The sequence below is a fragment of the Gossypium hirsutum genome, chromosome A11, assembly GCF_007990345.1.
Source record: "Gossypium hirsutum isolate 1008001.06 chromosome A11, Gossypium_hirsutum_v2.1, whole genome shotgun sequence".
NCBI lineage: Eukaryota > Viridiplantae > Streptophyta > Magnoliopsida > Malvales > Malvaceae > Gossypium > Gossypium hirsutum.
Genome location: NC_053434.1, coordinates 7,290,149 through 7,306,282, shown reverse-complemented (window position 1 = coordinate 7,306,282; position 16,134 = coordinate 7,290,149). Strand labels below are relative to the sequence as shown.

At 34.5% G+C, this 16,134-nt stretch overlaps 2 protein-coding genes across 3 annotated transcripts; one reads left to right on the top strand and one right to left on the bottom strand.

The window, feature by feature from the left end:
• The first annotated feature begins 326 nt into the window (after window positions 1-326).
• Window positions 327-2,633, top strand: LOC107911848 (probable purine permease 11). Of its 2 annotated transcripts, none has more exons than XM_016839799.2 (2): window positions 327-605; window positions 1,247-2,633. In XM_016839799.2, the coding sequence occupies exons 1-2, from the start codon at window positions 599-601 to the stop codon at window positions 2,353-2,355; spliced, it is 1,116 nt and encodes a 371-aa protein (XP_016695288.1). In that variant the 5' UTR covers window positions 327-598; the 3' UTR covers window positions 2,356-2,633. The 2 variants fall into 2 exon arrangements, with proteins under 2 accessions (XP_016695288.1, XP_040936800.1); XM_041080866.1 differs by lacking the exon at window positions 327-605 and adding an exon at window positions 656-825.
• Window positions 2,634-14,882: 12,249 nt separating this feature from the next.
• Window positions 14,883-15,758, bottom strand: LOC107910877 (uncharacterized). Its single transcript, XM_016838801.1, has one exon. The coding sequence runs from the start codon at window positions 15,756-15,758 to the stop codon at window positions 14,883-14,885; it is 876 nt and encodes a 291-aa protein (XP_016694290.1).
• Window positions 15,759-16,134: the final 376 nt, after the last annotated feature.

Here is a 16,134-nt window from a genome sequence, read left to right as displayed (position 1 = left end):
TTAAGTTATTATACATTTTTTATATTTAAAATTTAGTCCTAATAATTTGTAAATTAAATTGTTAATATGATTAAATTTTTTTATTAAATTTAAATTTATTATACTGTTTTTTTGTTATAGTACTATCGTATTTTTTATTTTAAAATATTAAATAAAATAAAGAATGAAAATTATAAGAAATTGGAGCATATTACTGGAGTGAAATTATGTGATTTGGTATCTTTCGTGTAGTCTCTAAATTTTATACTAATTGGGATTAATGAAGTGACGTATCCTATGTTTTTTTATTAAAAAGGGGCGTGATATTTTCTTTTATTTCTTTGGGGGAAAAAAGGCCAATCAGATACCGACTCAACCAGATCAGTGTCAAATAAATTTATTTTTGTCCTTCATTTGTGACAAAAAAAGGGAAGAAATGATTTGACAAAAGCTGCAACTCATATAAAACTGAACTTTCTCTTCCCTTCCAATAGGAATACATTACTTAGTCGGAGGGGGCGGTTGCAGTAGCCACTTCCCCAAGAGAATTAATTCAAGGAAAGGATATTCTTCCTTTTTGTTTATTGATAGAGTTCCGCTGCGTCTTCTTCAACGCTCCATGAATGGTAAGCCCTTTCTTTCTATCTTTTCCACTTTGTTACTCCAGTTACTTTATTGGGTTCTCCTCAGAATCATATTTGAATGGTTAGAATTTGTTTTGTATGACTCTGAATTGATAAGATTCCCATTTTCTTATTTTCTTTCTTTTGGGGGGAGTAGACTCCGTCCTCTTTTTTTTCTTTTTCTTCTGTCGATTCGCGATGATATGATTCTTTACCACTCAAGGTTTGTTTTTTTTTCCTTTTTTCTTTTTTTTTTGTGGTTAGTAAAAATTTGGAATATGGCACCTAAAACAAAGTTGAAATACTGTCTGATTTAGCTTGCTTTTCTGAGCATCGCTTAATTTTACCCAAATACTGGTTTATATTGCCCCTAGCAAATCAGTTAATCTCCTTTTTGTACTCATTTATTGTAGTCGGTTGAGGACTAAATTAGATAAGCAATTACTTTTTTGAAATAACATATTATTGGGTTTTAGTTTATGTTTGCTTGCTTGTGTTTTCCAGTATCTTATTGAAGTTTGGTAATATAATCCAGGAGGATTAGTAGATTATTGTAACTTTTAAAATAGTTATGTTTGAGAAGGTTTTGAGAATTGGGATTAGATAAAAGTATTGATTACAATTTGAGTTGCATTGAATTACAGATAATCTAGAACAGATGTTGATCCAGGACGAAAATTTAACGGATCGGTCGCCATTTCTTAAACTCAGGCGATGGCAGTGGTGGCTTTTGGTTGCAATCAACATTTTGTTCCTTATTGCAGGCCAAGCTGCTGCAGTTCTTCTTGGGAGATTTTATTATGATCAGGGTGGAAATAGTACATGGATGGCAACTTTTGTGCAAACGGCTGGCTTCCCAATCCTTTGCATCCCTTTAATTTTTCTTCATCCATATCAGAAACTGGAAACGTCAACTTCTTCAACCTATCCTTCCATCAAGATTGTTGCTTTGCTCTATTTTGTTCTCGGATTACTCGTTGCAGGTGACAATATGTTGTACTCTGTTGGACTGTTGTACCTCTCAGCTTCTACTTATTCCCTCATTTGTGCCACCCAATTAGCTTTCAATGCAGTTTTTTCGTATTTGCTTAATTCACAGAAGTTGACTGCTTTAATCCTCAACTCCGTGGTTATCCTCTCGTTGTCCGCTGCTCTGATAGCAGTGAATGAAGATTCAGATGGACCGTCAGGAGTTTCCAAGGGGAAGTATCTGGTTGGCTTTATCTGTACCCTTGGGGCTTCTGCTCTTTACTCTCTTTTACTCTCCCTTATGCAACTTTCGTTTCAGAAAGTGTTGAGAAAGGAAACATATAATGTGGTTTTGGAAATGCAAATTTATACATCACTTGTGGCGACATGTGTTTCGACTGCGGGTCTGTTTGGGAGTGGGGAATGGAAAGGATTGCAGGATGAGATGAAGGGTTTCAAAAGCGGAAGAGTTTCGTATGTGCTGACGTTGGTTTGGGCGGCTGTAAGTTGGCAGGTATGTGCTGTTGGGGTGGTAGGGTTGATTTTTGCAGTGTCGTCCCTCTTCTCCAACGTGATCAGTACTCTATCATTGGCTATTACACCTCTAGCTGCTCTGCTAGTTTTTCATGACGAGATGAATGGGGTGAAGGTAATTGCTATGCTTCTGGCACTCTGTGGTTTTTGCTCTTATATTTATCAAAATTATCTAGATGATACGAAGGCAAGGAAATCGGAATCACAATCACATACTGATGATGTTATTCAGGAGAGCCATCATGTATAGTTCTTCCTCTTGCTAACTTACTTGGTGCCAATGCATTCAATTTACTCTCATAGAAAATGGATTGGATAGTCTTTTATCCTTTTTTCTTTTTTTTTCTTGGAATAGGAAATAAAAAACAAAATACTGTAATTGCTATAGTGAAGTCAAGTCAATCTCTGTTTTTCCTTTACATTCAGACTAGCTTGTTTACTGGGGAATTATTCCTCATGTGAGTAGCAGTTTAAAGCTATTCCAGCTTCAGCTTAGGATTTGAATAAGATTTGTGAATTGTTTTATTATCTATCTATTGCATAGCATTAGTTTGTACTAAGATATTTAAAATTGAACTAATTAAAGCATATTATATATGTAAGCATTGAATAAGCAGCACATGCATAGGAGGTACTTAGAAGTTACATCAGAATAGGAGCGACTGATCTGTGCAATGAAGAACAAAATGTTGTGAATGGGTGGATGATTTTGATGTATAGTCATCCAATATGTGATCTATCAATCATAGGGAAAGTGCCTTCAAAACAGACTGGAAGAGATGCTTCTACTCGCATTGGCAAGCTAAGCATGACACAAATTACGTTCAGACTAGCCTAGGCATAAGTTGACGTTACAACCATGCATTTCAAGAGACCAAAACTTTTTTTTTTTTAAATTAATAATGGATTCTGACAAATGTGAGATTTCAAAAAACTGTTGGCATTTGTATTAAGCAAGGGGCTCACCTCTAACATTATTTATGAAAATGGGCCACCAAAAATGTTATCTACAGGAATAGTCTAAAAAATGTAAAATGCGTCCACATAAGAGCGTTTTCAAGGGAAATTATAGAAACACATGCTAACATAAGAGCGCTTTACCCTATGTCAGTAAAAGCGCATTGATGTGGGCGCATTTTATCCCGTGTTTAATTAGGGTTTTTGGAAAAATAAATTAGGGTTTAGGATTTTTTTAAAATAAATTAAGGTTTAGGGTATATTGTTTTAAGGTTTAATTTTTTTAATTGGTAAGTATTGTTCCGAAAGAAATAAATTTGACAAGATGGGATATGAAAAAATAAATTTGACGTGATGTGTTCTGAAAAAATTATTTTGACGAGATGGATTTTATTTATTTATTTATTTTGTTTTTGTACAGTTAGTAATTGTATAGAAAAAGCTTCCAGCTGGACGTTTTTTTGTACAGTTGATTATGAAAAATAATTTTTAGAAGATAATTCTAAAAAAATATCCCAGGATTCTCAAGAAATCTAAAAGTTGTGGTTGAAAAACGCTTCAAGTAAGATGCACTGTTAGCAAAAGCACTGAAAAAAACTCCTAGCTGGACCTCTTTTTTTGTACAGCTGATTCTGAAAAAATGATTTTGAAAAGATGGTTCTGAAAAAATATCCCGGGATTCATGGGAAATATGATAGTTGGGGTTGAAAAACGCTTCAAGTAGGATGCTGTAACGCCCCGTACCTGAGACCGTTTCCGGAGTCGAACACGAGGTGTTAACGGACTTAATTCATTACTTAAACAGCTCATACAATTCATTTTAAAATTTCCAGACAAGCTGACTAACTGCATCACAGTCGCTTTAAAAATCATATCTCGAGTTCCGAAACTCAAAATCCAATTCCGTAAATTTTTCCTGAAACTAGACTCATATATCTATCTAGCAATTTTTTTCTAGAATTTTTGGTCTGGCCAATTAGTACAGTTTATTAGTTAAAGTCTCCCCTGTTTCAGGGGTCGACTACTCTGACCTCTGTGTATTACGAATCAGATATCTCCTGTACAGAGCTTCAATGACTATGCCGTTTATCTCTAATAAAACTAGACTCAATAATGAATCTGTACATATAAAGCATGACTTCTAATAATCTTTGTAAAATTTATGGTGAATTTCTAAAGTCAGAACAGGGGATCCAGAAATCGCTCTGGCCCTATTTCACAAAAATTTAAACATCTCATAAAATATAGCTCATATACCTGTTTCGCTTCTTCCATATGAAAATAGACTCATCAAGCTTCGATTCTATAACTTATTCATTATTTAATTCCATTTCTACTATTTTTAGTGATTTTTCAAATTCACGTCACTACTGCTGTCTGAATCTATTTTATGGTAAATTTTACCTATTTCATGGTTTCCATAGATTAGCTAGTAATTTGACATACATAACACCAAATATGATCATGATTAGCCATTCCAATGGCTAATCATTACCAAGCATTTCCATACCACTCAATAACCATATCATAAGACCATATATACAAAATGATTATAATGCTATACATGCCATACTCAAAATATACAAGCCATTATGCCAAGATGGTATACGGATAGTGTGAGCGAGCCTCCGACCGTTCCCGATTTTCGAGCTGGCTTGTCAAAACTACAAGGAATGAAAAGGAGGGAGTAAGCATAAATGCTTAGTAAGTTCACATGCAAATAGCAAGTAACATAACTATATAAGCAAACATAAAACATCATTTGCATAATCATCACCAAGACATTCATATCACATTTTCATTTATCATCTTACCATATTGTTGTTATATCGATTTTTCAGCCCGAGGGTTAAGTACATACCTGTTCAAAGTACCCATTTCACAACACTTACCAATACGTCCCTTTCATCTTGAGTATTCCTCCATTTCAGTAGAACTTTACCCGTTGAACACATCGGAATATAATTCGGATACATGGAAAGTTTGCACATAAGTGCCACATATGTAGCCAAGCTACCATGTAACCCGCCCATAAGCGAACTCGGACTCAACTCAACGAGCTCGGGCGTTCGCATCCATAAGTGAACTCGGACTCAACTCAACGAGCTCGGATGCCTAGTTACATCTCACGAACTCGGACTCAACTCAACGAGTTCGGACGCTCACATCCATAAGTGAACTCGGACTCAACTCAACGAGTTCGGATGCCCAAATATCCCAGTGACATGTCACTTGTATCCTAATCCATTCCTAAGGTTCAACGGGACATTTTTCCCAATCATATATCTCAACCATCTTCTATGGAATGTCGATACCGATACTCGGTAGTATTTCACATTTTCCAAGTATATCACATAATTTGACATATTATCAAACAATTGTCACAAGTATGATATTTCATAATAATTATCATATCATTTAAATAATATTAAAACATTTAAAACAATAACTATGTTACCAACATTTACATATGAACTTACCTCGTATGCGAAAATAGCTACTTTTACCATTTTGTCCACAACTTGGTATTTTCTCCATTTTAGCTTGAATTTCAATTTTCCTTGCTCTATCATTTAAAATATAGTCTAATTAGGACTCACATTATTCAAATTGACCCAAAATCATATTTTGGAAAATTACAATTTTGCCCCTAAACTTTTGCATATTTACACTTTTGCCCCAAAGCTCGTAAATTAAACTTCAGCCTATTTTCTTATGTTTTATGACATGCTGATCATTTTTCACTTCTATGGCAACATCAAATTCTCACTCTAACATGTACTTATGACTATTAGGTATTTTTACCGATTAAGCCCTTTTGCTCGTTTTCACTTAAAACCGAGTAGCACAAGTTGTCTAACATAATTTAAAACCTCATATTCTATCATAAAACACCAAAATCCGCAAATTTCACCTATGGGTATTTTTCCAAATATAAACCCTAGGTTAAATTATTGCTAGCATAAGCTAAATCGAGCTACCGAGACTCCAAAAACGTAAAAATCATTAAAAACGAGGCTAGAACGGACTTACAATCGAGCTTGGAAGATTGAAAAACCCTAGCCATGGTTTCTCCTTGCTATATTCGGCCATGGGGTTGAAGATGAGCAAAATTGGCTTTTAATTTTGTATTTTAATTCATTTTACCCCTAAATGACCAAAATGCCCTTACTACTAAACTTTCCAAAAATTCCATCCATGTCCAATTTTTGTCCATAGACTTAGAAATTGGTAAAATTCTATTTAAGACCTCCTAATTAATATTTCAAAACAATTTCATACTAGAAACTTCTAGAATGCAAGTTTTGCAAATTATTCGATTTAGTCCCTAATTTCAATTTAAGCACTTTATGCATAAAATTTCTGCACAAAATTTTTACACAATCATGAAATCATATCATAGACCTTAAAATAATCATAAAATAATTTTTTCTATCTCGAATTTTGTGGTCACGAAACCACTATTCCGACTAGGCCCAAAATCAGGATATTACAGATGCACTGTCAGCAAAAATATTGAAAAAGCTTCCACATGGACTCTTTTTTCAGTAGTGCTAGTGACAGTGCATCCCACTATCCCTTAGGCTATAAATGAGTCAAATTTCATTCTCTTGTTGCATAACTTACAGCAAGATAAATTGAAGAAGTTCAAAAGAATAGAAATTGAAGAAGTTGAGAATGTATAAGTTGATTTATCGTATTAATATTTATACGAATCATTATATTTTTGCATAATGTTTTTTTGTTTTGAATTTCTTTTGGCAGATAATTTGGTTGAAAATGTGTGAACGTATTAATGTTGTTATTTACTACGATGATAAGGCTCGTGACACCGAGAACGACGTTTTTTTATCGTAGAACACAACGCGACTGATTTTTAACCAGAACATAGTATTGACAGAACTTCGTAAAAGAATTAGGCGCAAAATCTTTGAAACGACGCCAATGAGAGTTTTATCTATTAAATATTGATTTTGTGCTTCAGCTGATCCCGTGACATATGACTCATTTGATACCAAAGGTGCTCATGACTTGGAGGCGATGGTGCAGGCTCACCTCGCTAGTGGATCACCCTATCTTGAGTTCTATGTGAAATTTCCATCGCTAAATAAAACATTTGCGACTTCAACATCTATTACTGTTCGAGAGGAATACACGACCCCTGCCTAACACTTCGTTAGTGGATGGGACATGCACCTCGGTGGGTTGATGTTCAATGCTGGAAATACTTACTGAGGAATGACATCAACTTTTAATGGTTGGCAATCCACATCTGATTGGAGACGTTATGAAACGTACACAAGAAGGGATGATGTACTCCGTACGACGTCCACTAGCGAGAGGACCTCCTACGTTGTAGATGTTGGTGGATCAAATAATGAGTCCGATGTGGATCCACCTCGAGAACCTGGTCTTGATGGTGCAGAAATTGCATTATTTTCTGAATCAGAGCCTTTTCCAACCGAACTTGAAGACAATGAGGGGGTTCAAATGAAGAAGAAGAAGATTCGCGCTTTATGGCGTACTCGCCTCTAACACACATGCATAATGTCGATCTATTGGTTGATGATGCATTGAAGTTTTCAGATCTATCAGTAGATGATGCATAATCCCAAAAGCTCGCCTGGAATATGGGAGGGTTTGGGCAAAAATATAGGCCTAAAAAATGGGCTTAGAAAACAAAATAAAACCCTTTAAAAAATGGGTCGGGCCTTAGGTAAGACATTTTTTGCCTGGGCTTGACCCGAATTCACTAAAGGACAAAAAAAATCTACTCTTTTTTATTTTTATTTTTTAATGTTATTTTTTTATTGTTTTCTCCCTATTTTCTACCATTTTACTATTATGTTGCTACTATTTTGTTGTTATTGTTTGAATATTGTATAAAACTTATTTTATTGTTAAATTTGTTATTATTTTAAAGGCATTTGTTATTTTGTTGTCATTTTAGAGCCGTTTGTTTGTTAAGTTACATCTACCTTACTCTTATTTGATTATACATATTTTTTAAATTTATTTTCAATTTGTTGGAAAATATTTTTTTTTATTTTTTGTAATTTTGATATATTATATATATTTAAAAAATATATAAAAAATTAATACAAGTGGGCCGAGTCGGCCCCAGGTTTTAGTATTTTTATCTAAGTCGGACTTGGGAAAATTTTAGGCCTATTTTTCGAGTTGGGTTGGGCTCGGGCCCAGCCAATGGACCTAAATTTTTAGTTAAATCTGGTTCGGCCCATAACACCTCTATAAGAGATCAATAAGGACCGTTTTCATAATATGTTGGCGATTTTATGGTCAATTAATGATAAAAGAGCAAACTATCTCTGTAACATACCTTTCGATCAGTGGACACAATCATACGACGATTGCCTACGATATGGTCAGATGACTTCAAACCTAGCTGAATGCATCAATTCTGTTCTAAAAGGAACACGTCATTTGTCGATAATCTCGGTTGTGCCAAATACATGGAGGCCATGTATGGTATCGAAAGGTAGTGCAAAAAATTAATAAGGACAATGCGCAGGCCAACTTCATGCGCATAGTGTGTCACAATCACGACAACCTATGGTTTCGTGTGCTGGAGTTCGAAAGATTGAACCAATGTATTCTCAGCAGACAATATCATGTAAACTTGAGAAATAAGACTTACGATTGTGGGAGGTTTGACACACTTTCTATCCATGCGCTCATGTAATTGCAGCTTGTCAGAATCTCCGTTTGAATCCCATGAGCTATGTCGACAAAGTGTACAAATTAGAATATATGTACAACGTGTGAAGACACGTATTCCCACCAGTCTCAAATGAACGTAAGTGGTCGTCTGTATTGCTTGCTCCATTTAAGTTGTTACCGGATAGAGAATTGTGTCGCAAACCAAAAGGTCAACCGTGTTCGATTAGAATACGTGATAAGATGGAAAGAACAAATCAACAGAAGTTGTGCAAATGGTATAGGAACCTGGGTCATATAATGCGAACATTTCAAAATTGAAGTAACAATGCGAACATTTCAAAATCAAAGTAACTCTTAATTTATTAAATGAAACAATGAAAAAATAATTTGTATTTTCTTATTCAAAAGAATTTATATTTCATTGAACGAAACAATATAAAAATAATTTGTACAAATATATTCAAAATAACTTCTGTTTTATTAAATGAAATAATATAAAAATAATTTGTATAAAAATATTCAAAACAACATCTGTTTTATTAAATGAAACAATATAAAAACAGTTTGTAAAAATATATTAAAAAACATTAATACATGTGCCAGTCAAAATCAGTGTCACATGAGGGTGGTCGACGGTTACGCGCTGAATTCCTTCTTAGTTCAGCTTCTGGCCGAGGTTGTGTGTAACACCCCCTAACCCCAAACCGTTACCGGAACGAGGTTATGAGGCATTACCGGACATATCAGACAACTTACGAATAATTTACAATTAATATAACTTTCATAGTATAATATAATAATTAAGTCCCTATCTTGAACTCTCGAAGTTCAAACACGTATTAAAAGTAGAACGGGACTTGTCCGAGTATTCCAAATTTTTTTTTTATAAAAATTTCGGCAGCATTTCTGCTTATTTTTACCTAAAACCCCCTGCAAATTCAAACCAAAACAACCAACACCAATATTTCACATTCATATAACTAATATTTATATCATTAACATGATTTTTTTAACTTAATGTATACATATAATTTATATGTAACTACCTAGTACATGCCACTTAACCAAAGGAAGAAATACATCACCAAAATATTTTTGTTGGAGTCGGGTTTGTTTTGGATGCTAGACCGGATCCGAAACTCTAATAACCTGCGCACGGAAACAACCGTACGCTGAGTATTTCATACTCAGTGGTATTACTATAAATCAAGACTATTTAACATTAATAAATTACAAACATCAACCATAAATTTTATAATTATTTAAACTACTTTTATATATAATTATTTTACTTCATAAATCTTAAATTCATAATTCATTTTTCTCATACTAACTCAATTAATAATTTAGTTCATACATTCTTTCTCGTACTTTTCAATAGTGCTAAAACCAATAATCTCATTTTCAAAATTTCATTTCAATTATTTACCCTATTAACAAAGCTCGGACTATGAAAGATACGCGGATTCCATCCAAACACACCAAAATATCTAACCCAAACACACCCGGAATATTGTAAATCCTCCATAACACACCGGTATAATATATCCTCCCAAACACACCAATAAGGCATTAAATGCCTATTCGGATAAACCGAAGTATATAATAACAGAAACATCTTCTCGGCCGAACTACAATCTCTTCATCACATCACAAATCCAATGGCATGCCATTTGTATCGAATCTGGTCCGACAAGTTAATAGGGTATTATTTTACTTTTTCTAATTTCAATTTCATTTACACAAAAATTTTCAATACTCATTCAATTCAAATATCTATTATCTTAATTCATATACAAATTAATTTTCACACGAGTGTATACCATCAACACCATACATTTGTCACAATTTATTTATTTTCAATCAATACACTTTTCAAATAATCACATATTCCATAATTCACTTATTCAATTCAATTTGATTCAATTTATATCACTTTCATTTTTACTCAATATTCATATCAATTTCACATACTTACCTCAAGTCTTATTTACCATACATAACAATTAAAATCTCAGCAATCAATAATAATTAAAATTTGAATTATAGTAATACACACCGTAATTCTCCTGTTTTAGTCCTCGATGACTTTCTCCTTTCCTTTCAATGCTGATGCTTCAGGTTCTTTGTTGGCTACGAAAATAATAGTAATTTACATTATTATTTACAGCATTAATTATAATAAATAATTAAATTTCTAAACAACTCCTACCTTATTCCCAATTTAATCCTAACTAAACTTAATTATTTTCTTAATCCAATTCACTCTCTTTTTCTATTCAAATTTTGTCTAAACTTATATTTAACTATAAAATTTCCAGCATATTTCCCTAATTTCGAAATTTCTTCAATTTAGTCCCTACAACATAAAACTTATAGCCTAGTTTACAATTTAATCCCTTAATCAATTCTAACTTAGAATTCATTCAATTAAATCCCTAATTCCATAATTTTTCCAACATGAACCCTACTTGGAAACATATGAACTCTTGAACTATCAACTTAATTTCATCAAAATCTTGTTTCAAAGCTCCTAAAACATCAAAATTAACTAAAAAGGACTTAATTGACTTACCAAATTAACTCCAAGCTTCAAATCCTTAGTTTTCTCTTTTATTTTTCTTTCCCTTTTTCTTTCTCTTTTTCTCCCCTGCTTCCCATTTTCAATTCTGTTTCTATTCCCTTTTGTTTCTTTATTTCTTTAATTCTTTTATACTTTATTATTTTATTAACATAATATAATATTAATATAATATATTAAAATATCTTTTACTTTAATATTAAGTAAATTAATAATTATATAACAAGTGCACATATTTATATTATTACAAATGTCATTATCTAATTTACTTATTAAATAAAAATCTCATGATTTAATTAATACAATTAATAATTATAAAATATCTTTATACTTAAATTATAAGTAATTAAATATTTAAATTACAAATGTACCAATACAATTCTTACATATGTATATTTTATTACCATACAATTGTCTTCTATTTAATTTATTTATAATATATTATCAATTAAATAATCATAACAATTTAATATAAAACCATAATAATAATCATTATAATATATAAAACCTAAAAAAAATCTTTGATTTTATTTCACCAATATGCCACCTCATTTGTAGTCAATGGCTTAATTCAAATTTTAATCCTTTTTATTTTCTATTGCTTTATTATTAAACTTTTACCCTTTATTCAATTTAATCCTTTTTATTACTTACTCTAAATTAAGCTAAATTCACTTAATTAGATCCTAATTAGACACACCACTAGGCTCATAAATATTTTTAATAATTATTTTCGAACTTATTTCACTAAGACGGAGGCCCTATAACTCACTTTTCCAGTGCCCGTGAATTTCAGGTCATTACATTGTGGTTGATCGAAATCAGCTTCTGGTTGTGGGTGTTGGGAGGATGACCTATCTTGATAGAACAAAGATTGCGGAGCTGTTTGCATCATCCACGGTGAAGGTGTTTGAATCTCATAAGTCGATGGAGATTGGAAATAAGATGAGCTCCCCAATAGTGCCTCGTGCGATCTCTCCTACCATGATGGCTTATATATCGTCGATTGAGTTGGAGTAATCGGAAAATGCGATGCATCAGACCATGTGTTTCAACCTTGCATAGAAGTGGAAAAAGGAACCATATAAGGGCTAGGATGCGCACCTGACATAATTTGAAGGGGTTGTGGTGTGGACGTTGTCGCTTGCTCTGTTTGAGCTGGTGATTGTGTGGGCGCTATTGATGGGTCCGCCCCGCCAGCCCTTGTTCTTGGATTCCTTTACTTTCGACACGAAATTACCGACGCCTCTGCTCTTCTGAGAGCAAATATGACTTGCCATAGATCCTAAACCATGGCATGTAATTCGGCTCGCACGCTAATTGTAGAACAATAATCAGTTCACGAGTATGTATATTATCATACCAATTTTTCCACATTTCGATATATTCTAAGTGGAAGACCAGCCAATACGTATTCGGTCATTGTAAGTCAATTTTGTGCTCATCATCGAGCACCTTAGGTGCCATGGGAATCGGTTGTCGGAATCCAAATTCCGGCAACACTCTATCCGTTTAGCGCATCTCAACGGTAACGTAGTTGACCAATGATACCTTAGCATGCCACATGTTAGGATTTTGTAGGAATTCATCCAGAATTACTGCCCGAATTATCGAATCCTCGTACGGTGTCCATTGAAACTATATGAAAGTGATAAAAATATTAGTTATATACATAATACTAAATACGAAATACGAAATTGACTATGTTATTTATATATAGTTCAAAATAGAATAAATACTTATATAGTTCAAAATAGAATAAATATTTACATACACTTTCGACCATTGGTTTAATAGAAGTCATATATCTTCAAGAGCGGTAGGTATTCCCCCGTAACTCGCCGAATGATTCCACCTATTTAAATAAAATTTTAGCATAAAATTAAATTTTAAATATATGTAAAAATTGTAAAATTTATATTAAATTTTACATTGTTAAGAGTGGGAATGTATACGGGTGGTTCACTGAAGGACGTAAAAATAGAAAATGAAACCGAGCCTATATTGTAACAGCGAGAGGCAACCTCTGATTTTGATTTTATTTGGTTGCGTTTCTCGACACATTGCCCCATATAATTTGACTCCCGGTATAATGTTCGACAACACGGCAAACCCCTAACTAAGTTCGCCAACTGCTTTAAAATCAATGAGTTTTAACAACTACCTTAGATGTACAAGATTTCTTGATTGTCCAGCATTAGATAACCTCCAAAGATCTGAAGGATTCAACCTCCGTAAATAATATCTGGAATCGCACCCAAAAGATTGTAGCATATAACTCCCCAATCAATAAATTGAGCAGACTCGTTGAGTACGGATCCATCCACCAGTAACCCTAATTGTAATTGCACGTCCTCCAAAGTGATGGTCCACTCCCCACATGGAAGATGGAATGTGTATGTCTCGGGTCTCCACCTCTCCACGAACATGCTAATGAGTTTCGGGTTCAACTTACATCCCCAGCCTATATTGGCCACATGCCAAAAACCAGCTTCCCTAAAGTGATTTTCAATCAACAGTGATGAATGACCAAACATATTGCGAATAAAACATTGTAACACTCGATCTACCAACAATTATAAAAAATTATAAAAAAATTAGTTAAATTACAAAAATGAAATAAAAATATTAAATAAAATTAAAAATTGAAATTATCCCTTACCATTTTCATTTGGTCGACGGAGATATGTTTATCATCGAGATAAATTAATTGTCGGGCCATTGCTAATACAATCAAATTTCTTAGAAATTATAAAAAAATGTTACTTATTTAGACAAATTAAAAATTTAGAGAGCTTTGAGAGCTTTTTTTTTTGAGAAATTTAGATATAAATTTGGAAGAAGTATAATTTGAAAGAAATTTTGTGTGAAAAAAATGGGGGGTTTATATATATTTTTCTTAACCGTTGGGCCCAACGGTCAAATTTTTAAATGACCGTTGGGCCCAATGTTCAAATTTTTAAATAATAGTTAAAGGCAACTGTTGGGGAAAAAACACGGGGTAAAGTGTGCCTATGTCAACGCGTTTTTATTGACACGGGGTAAAGCGCTCCAACATCAGTGCCCTTTTTTGCGATTTTCCCTAAAAATGCTCCTACTTAGACGCGTTTTACATTTTTTAGACCATTCTAATAAATAATGTTTTTAGTGGCCAATTTCCATAAATAAAATTAGAAACGAGCCTTTTTTTTTACACAATGACCTTAAGCAAGTTTACTCGAGAAAAAAAAATAAAATGAAACCGTTTTAAGGTAAAAAGGACATGTTGAATACCGTATGTCTAGGGAAATCTAAGGAACGCATAGCATGGTGGAGGTTGTACAGTACAGGCAATTTGGGAGCCAAAATGCCTTTCTGAAATCTCACCCTGTAATGTAGAAATTTACTTCCGATAAACAGTCAAATATCTTCTTTCTATGGTAATGCTAATACTAAGTAACATCTGTATAACATGCAACATTTCCATTTTTTCCTCTCATTTTTACTCTAAACAGCTAATAACTGCAGACAAGCAATGGCGAATATGTAGCGTCTTCATCATCACCGTGGATCAAATGTCACCGCTTGTAATTCACTCTGCCAAAATCAGCGAGCTTCTTGGACCGATTCCCACAAAACCCCGAGGCAGTAGCCAAGTGGGGCTTCATCGGCGGCCTACCTTCGCTTGCAAACCACATGTCTGCCGGCAATCCGCTCCACTGCCGGTTCGGGCTCGCCCTCACCAGCGGGCTCAAGCACAACGCTATTTTCGACATGTTCTTCGACCTGGTTCTCGCTCTCCTAGCTTCCGTCGGTATCCTCTTCCACCGCGGCGAAACCTCTGCAGATCTTCCCGGTAGCGATAAATCACACTCGTCTCCCGGATTCGCTTCAACCGCAGGCGACATTCCCCGCTCTATGCATGACCTCCGATCACGAGGCCCGAATTGGCTAAAATATTCCACATGTGATGTCCTCGAAGATTGCTGATTTTTTCGACCGACGGTAAAGATTGCCGAGAACCAGGACGGGGAAGATGATGACGTAGACAGCTCATCGCACGAGTCTCGACGATGGTGAACCCTGGGATCCAAATTGAATTTATCGGACCGCGCCCTGAACAAACTTGAAAAAAGAAAGAACCTGTGTTTCTTTTTGAAAGATGTGGCGGTACCAAACTCGGCGGCGGTTGTGGTGAGGTCCACCTGAGGAAGAGTGTAGAATCTCCTGTGATGGATAGACGTTGCACTGTTGTCGTCAGATTTCCGTCGACTAATGTAAGGAGAAACAGAGCAAGGGAAAATCAGCGGTGGTGGGCGACTATCCTCGGATGCGGCAGCGGAGGAGGCTGATTGAGCCTGGGCGGCGACGAGAACCAGAAGAAGCTCCCGGAGACACGTGGCGCAAACGCCGACGCTGCTACTCAGGTCGGAAAGGTGTTTCTTGCACCTCATCTAGTCGTTGTTGTGCAAGAAAACAGAAGATTTTGTTGGGGGATTGAGGCCTAAGGACAACAATATATACTGGGTTATCTCATTTCGTATCTTCATTCATTACGTTTAGTAAGAGAGCCAAAGCTTAAAACGAGGCCACACTGTATAACAAGAAAACAACAGGGTGGAGGAGGAGGGCATTCATTTACTGACATTTGCAGCTTTGTAATTTTATAGTAGGGTAACAGTCTTATTACCAAATATATCAGGGACACGACGACAACAAGACAAGCTTTGTCTCATTAAAACTGCAGGCATATAATCTGTTGTTACTTCAATATTTGAATAATTATTTTTAACAAACTCATTTTTTTCTTTTTCACTAATGCTATTAATT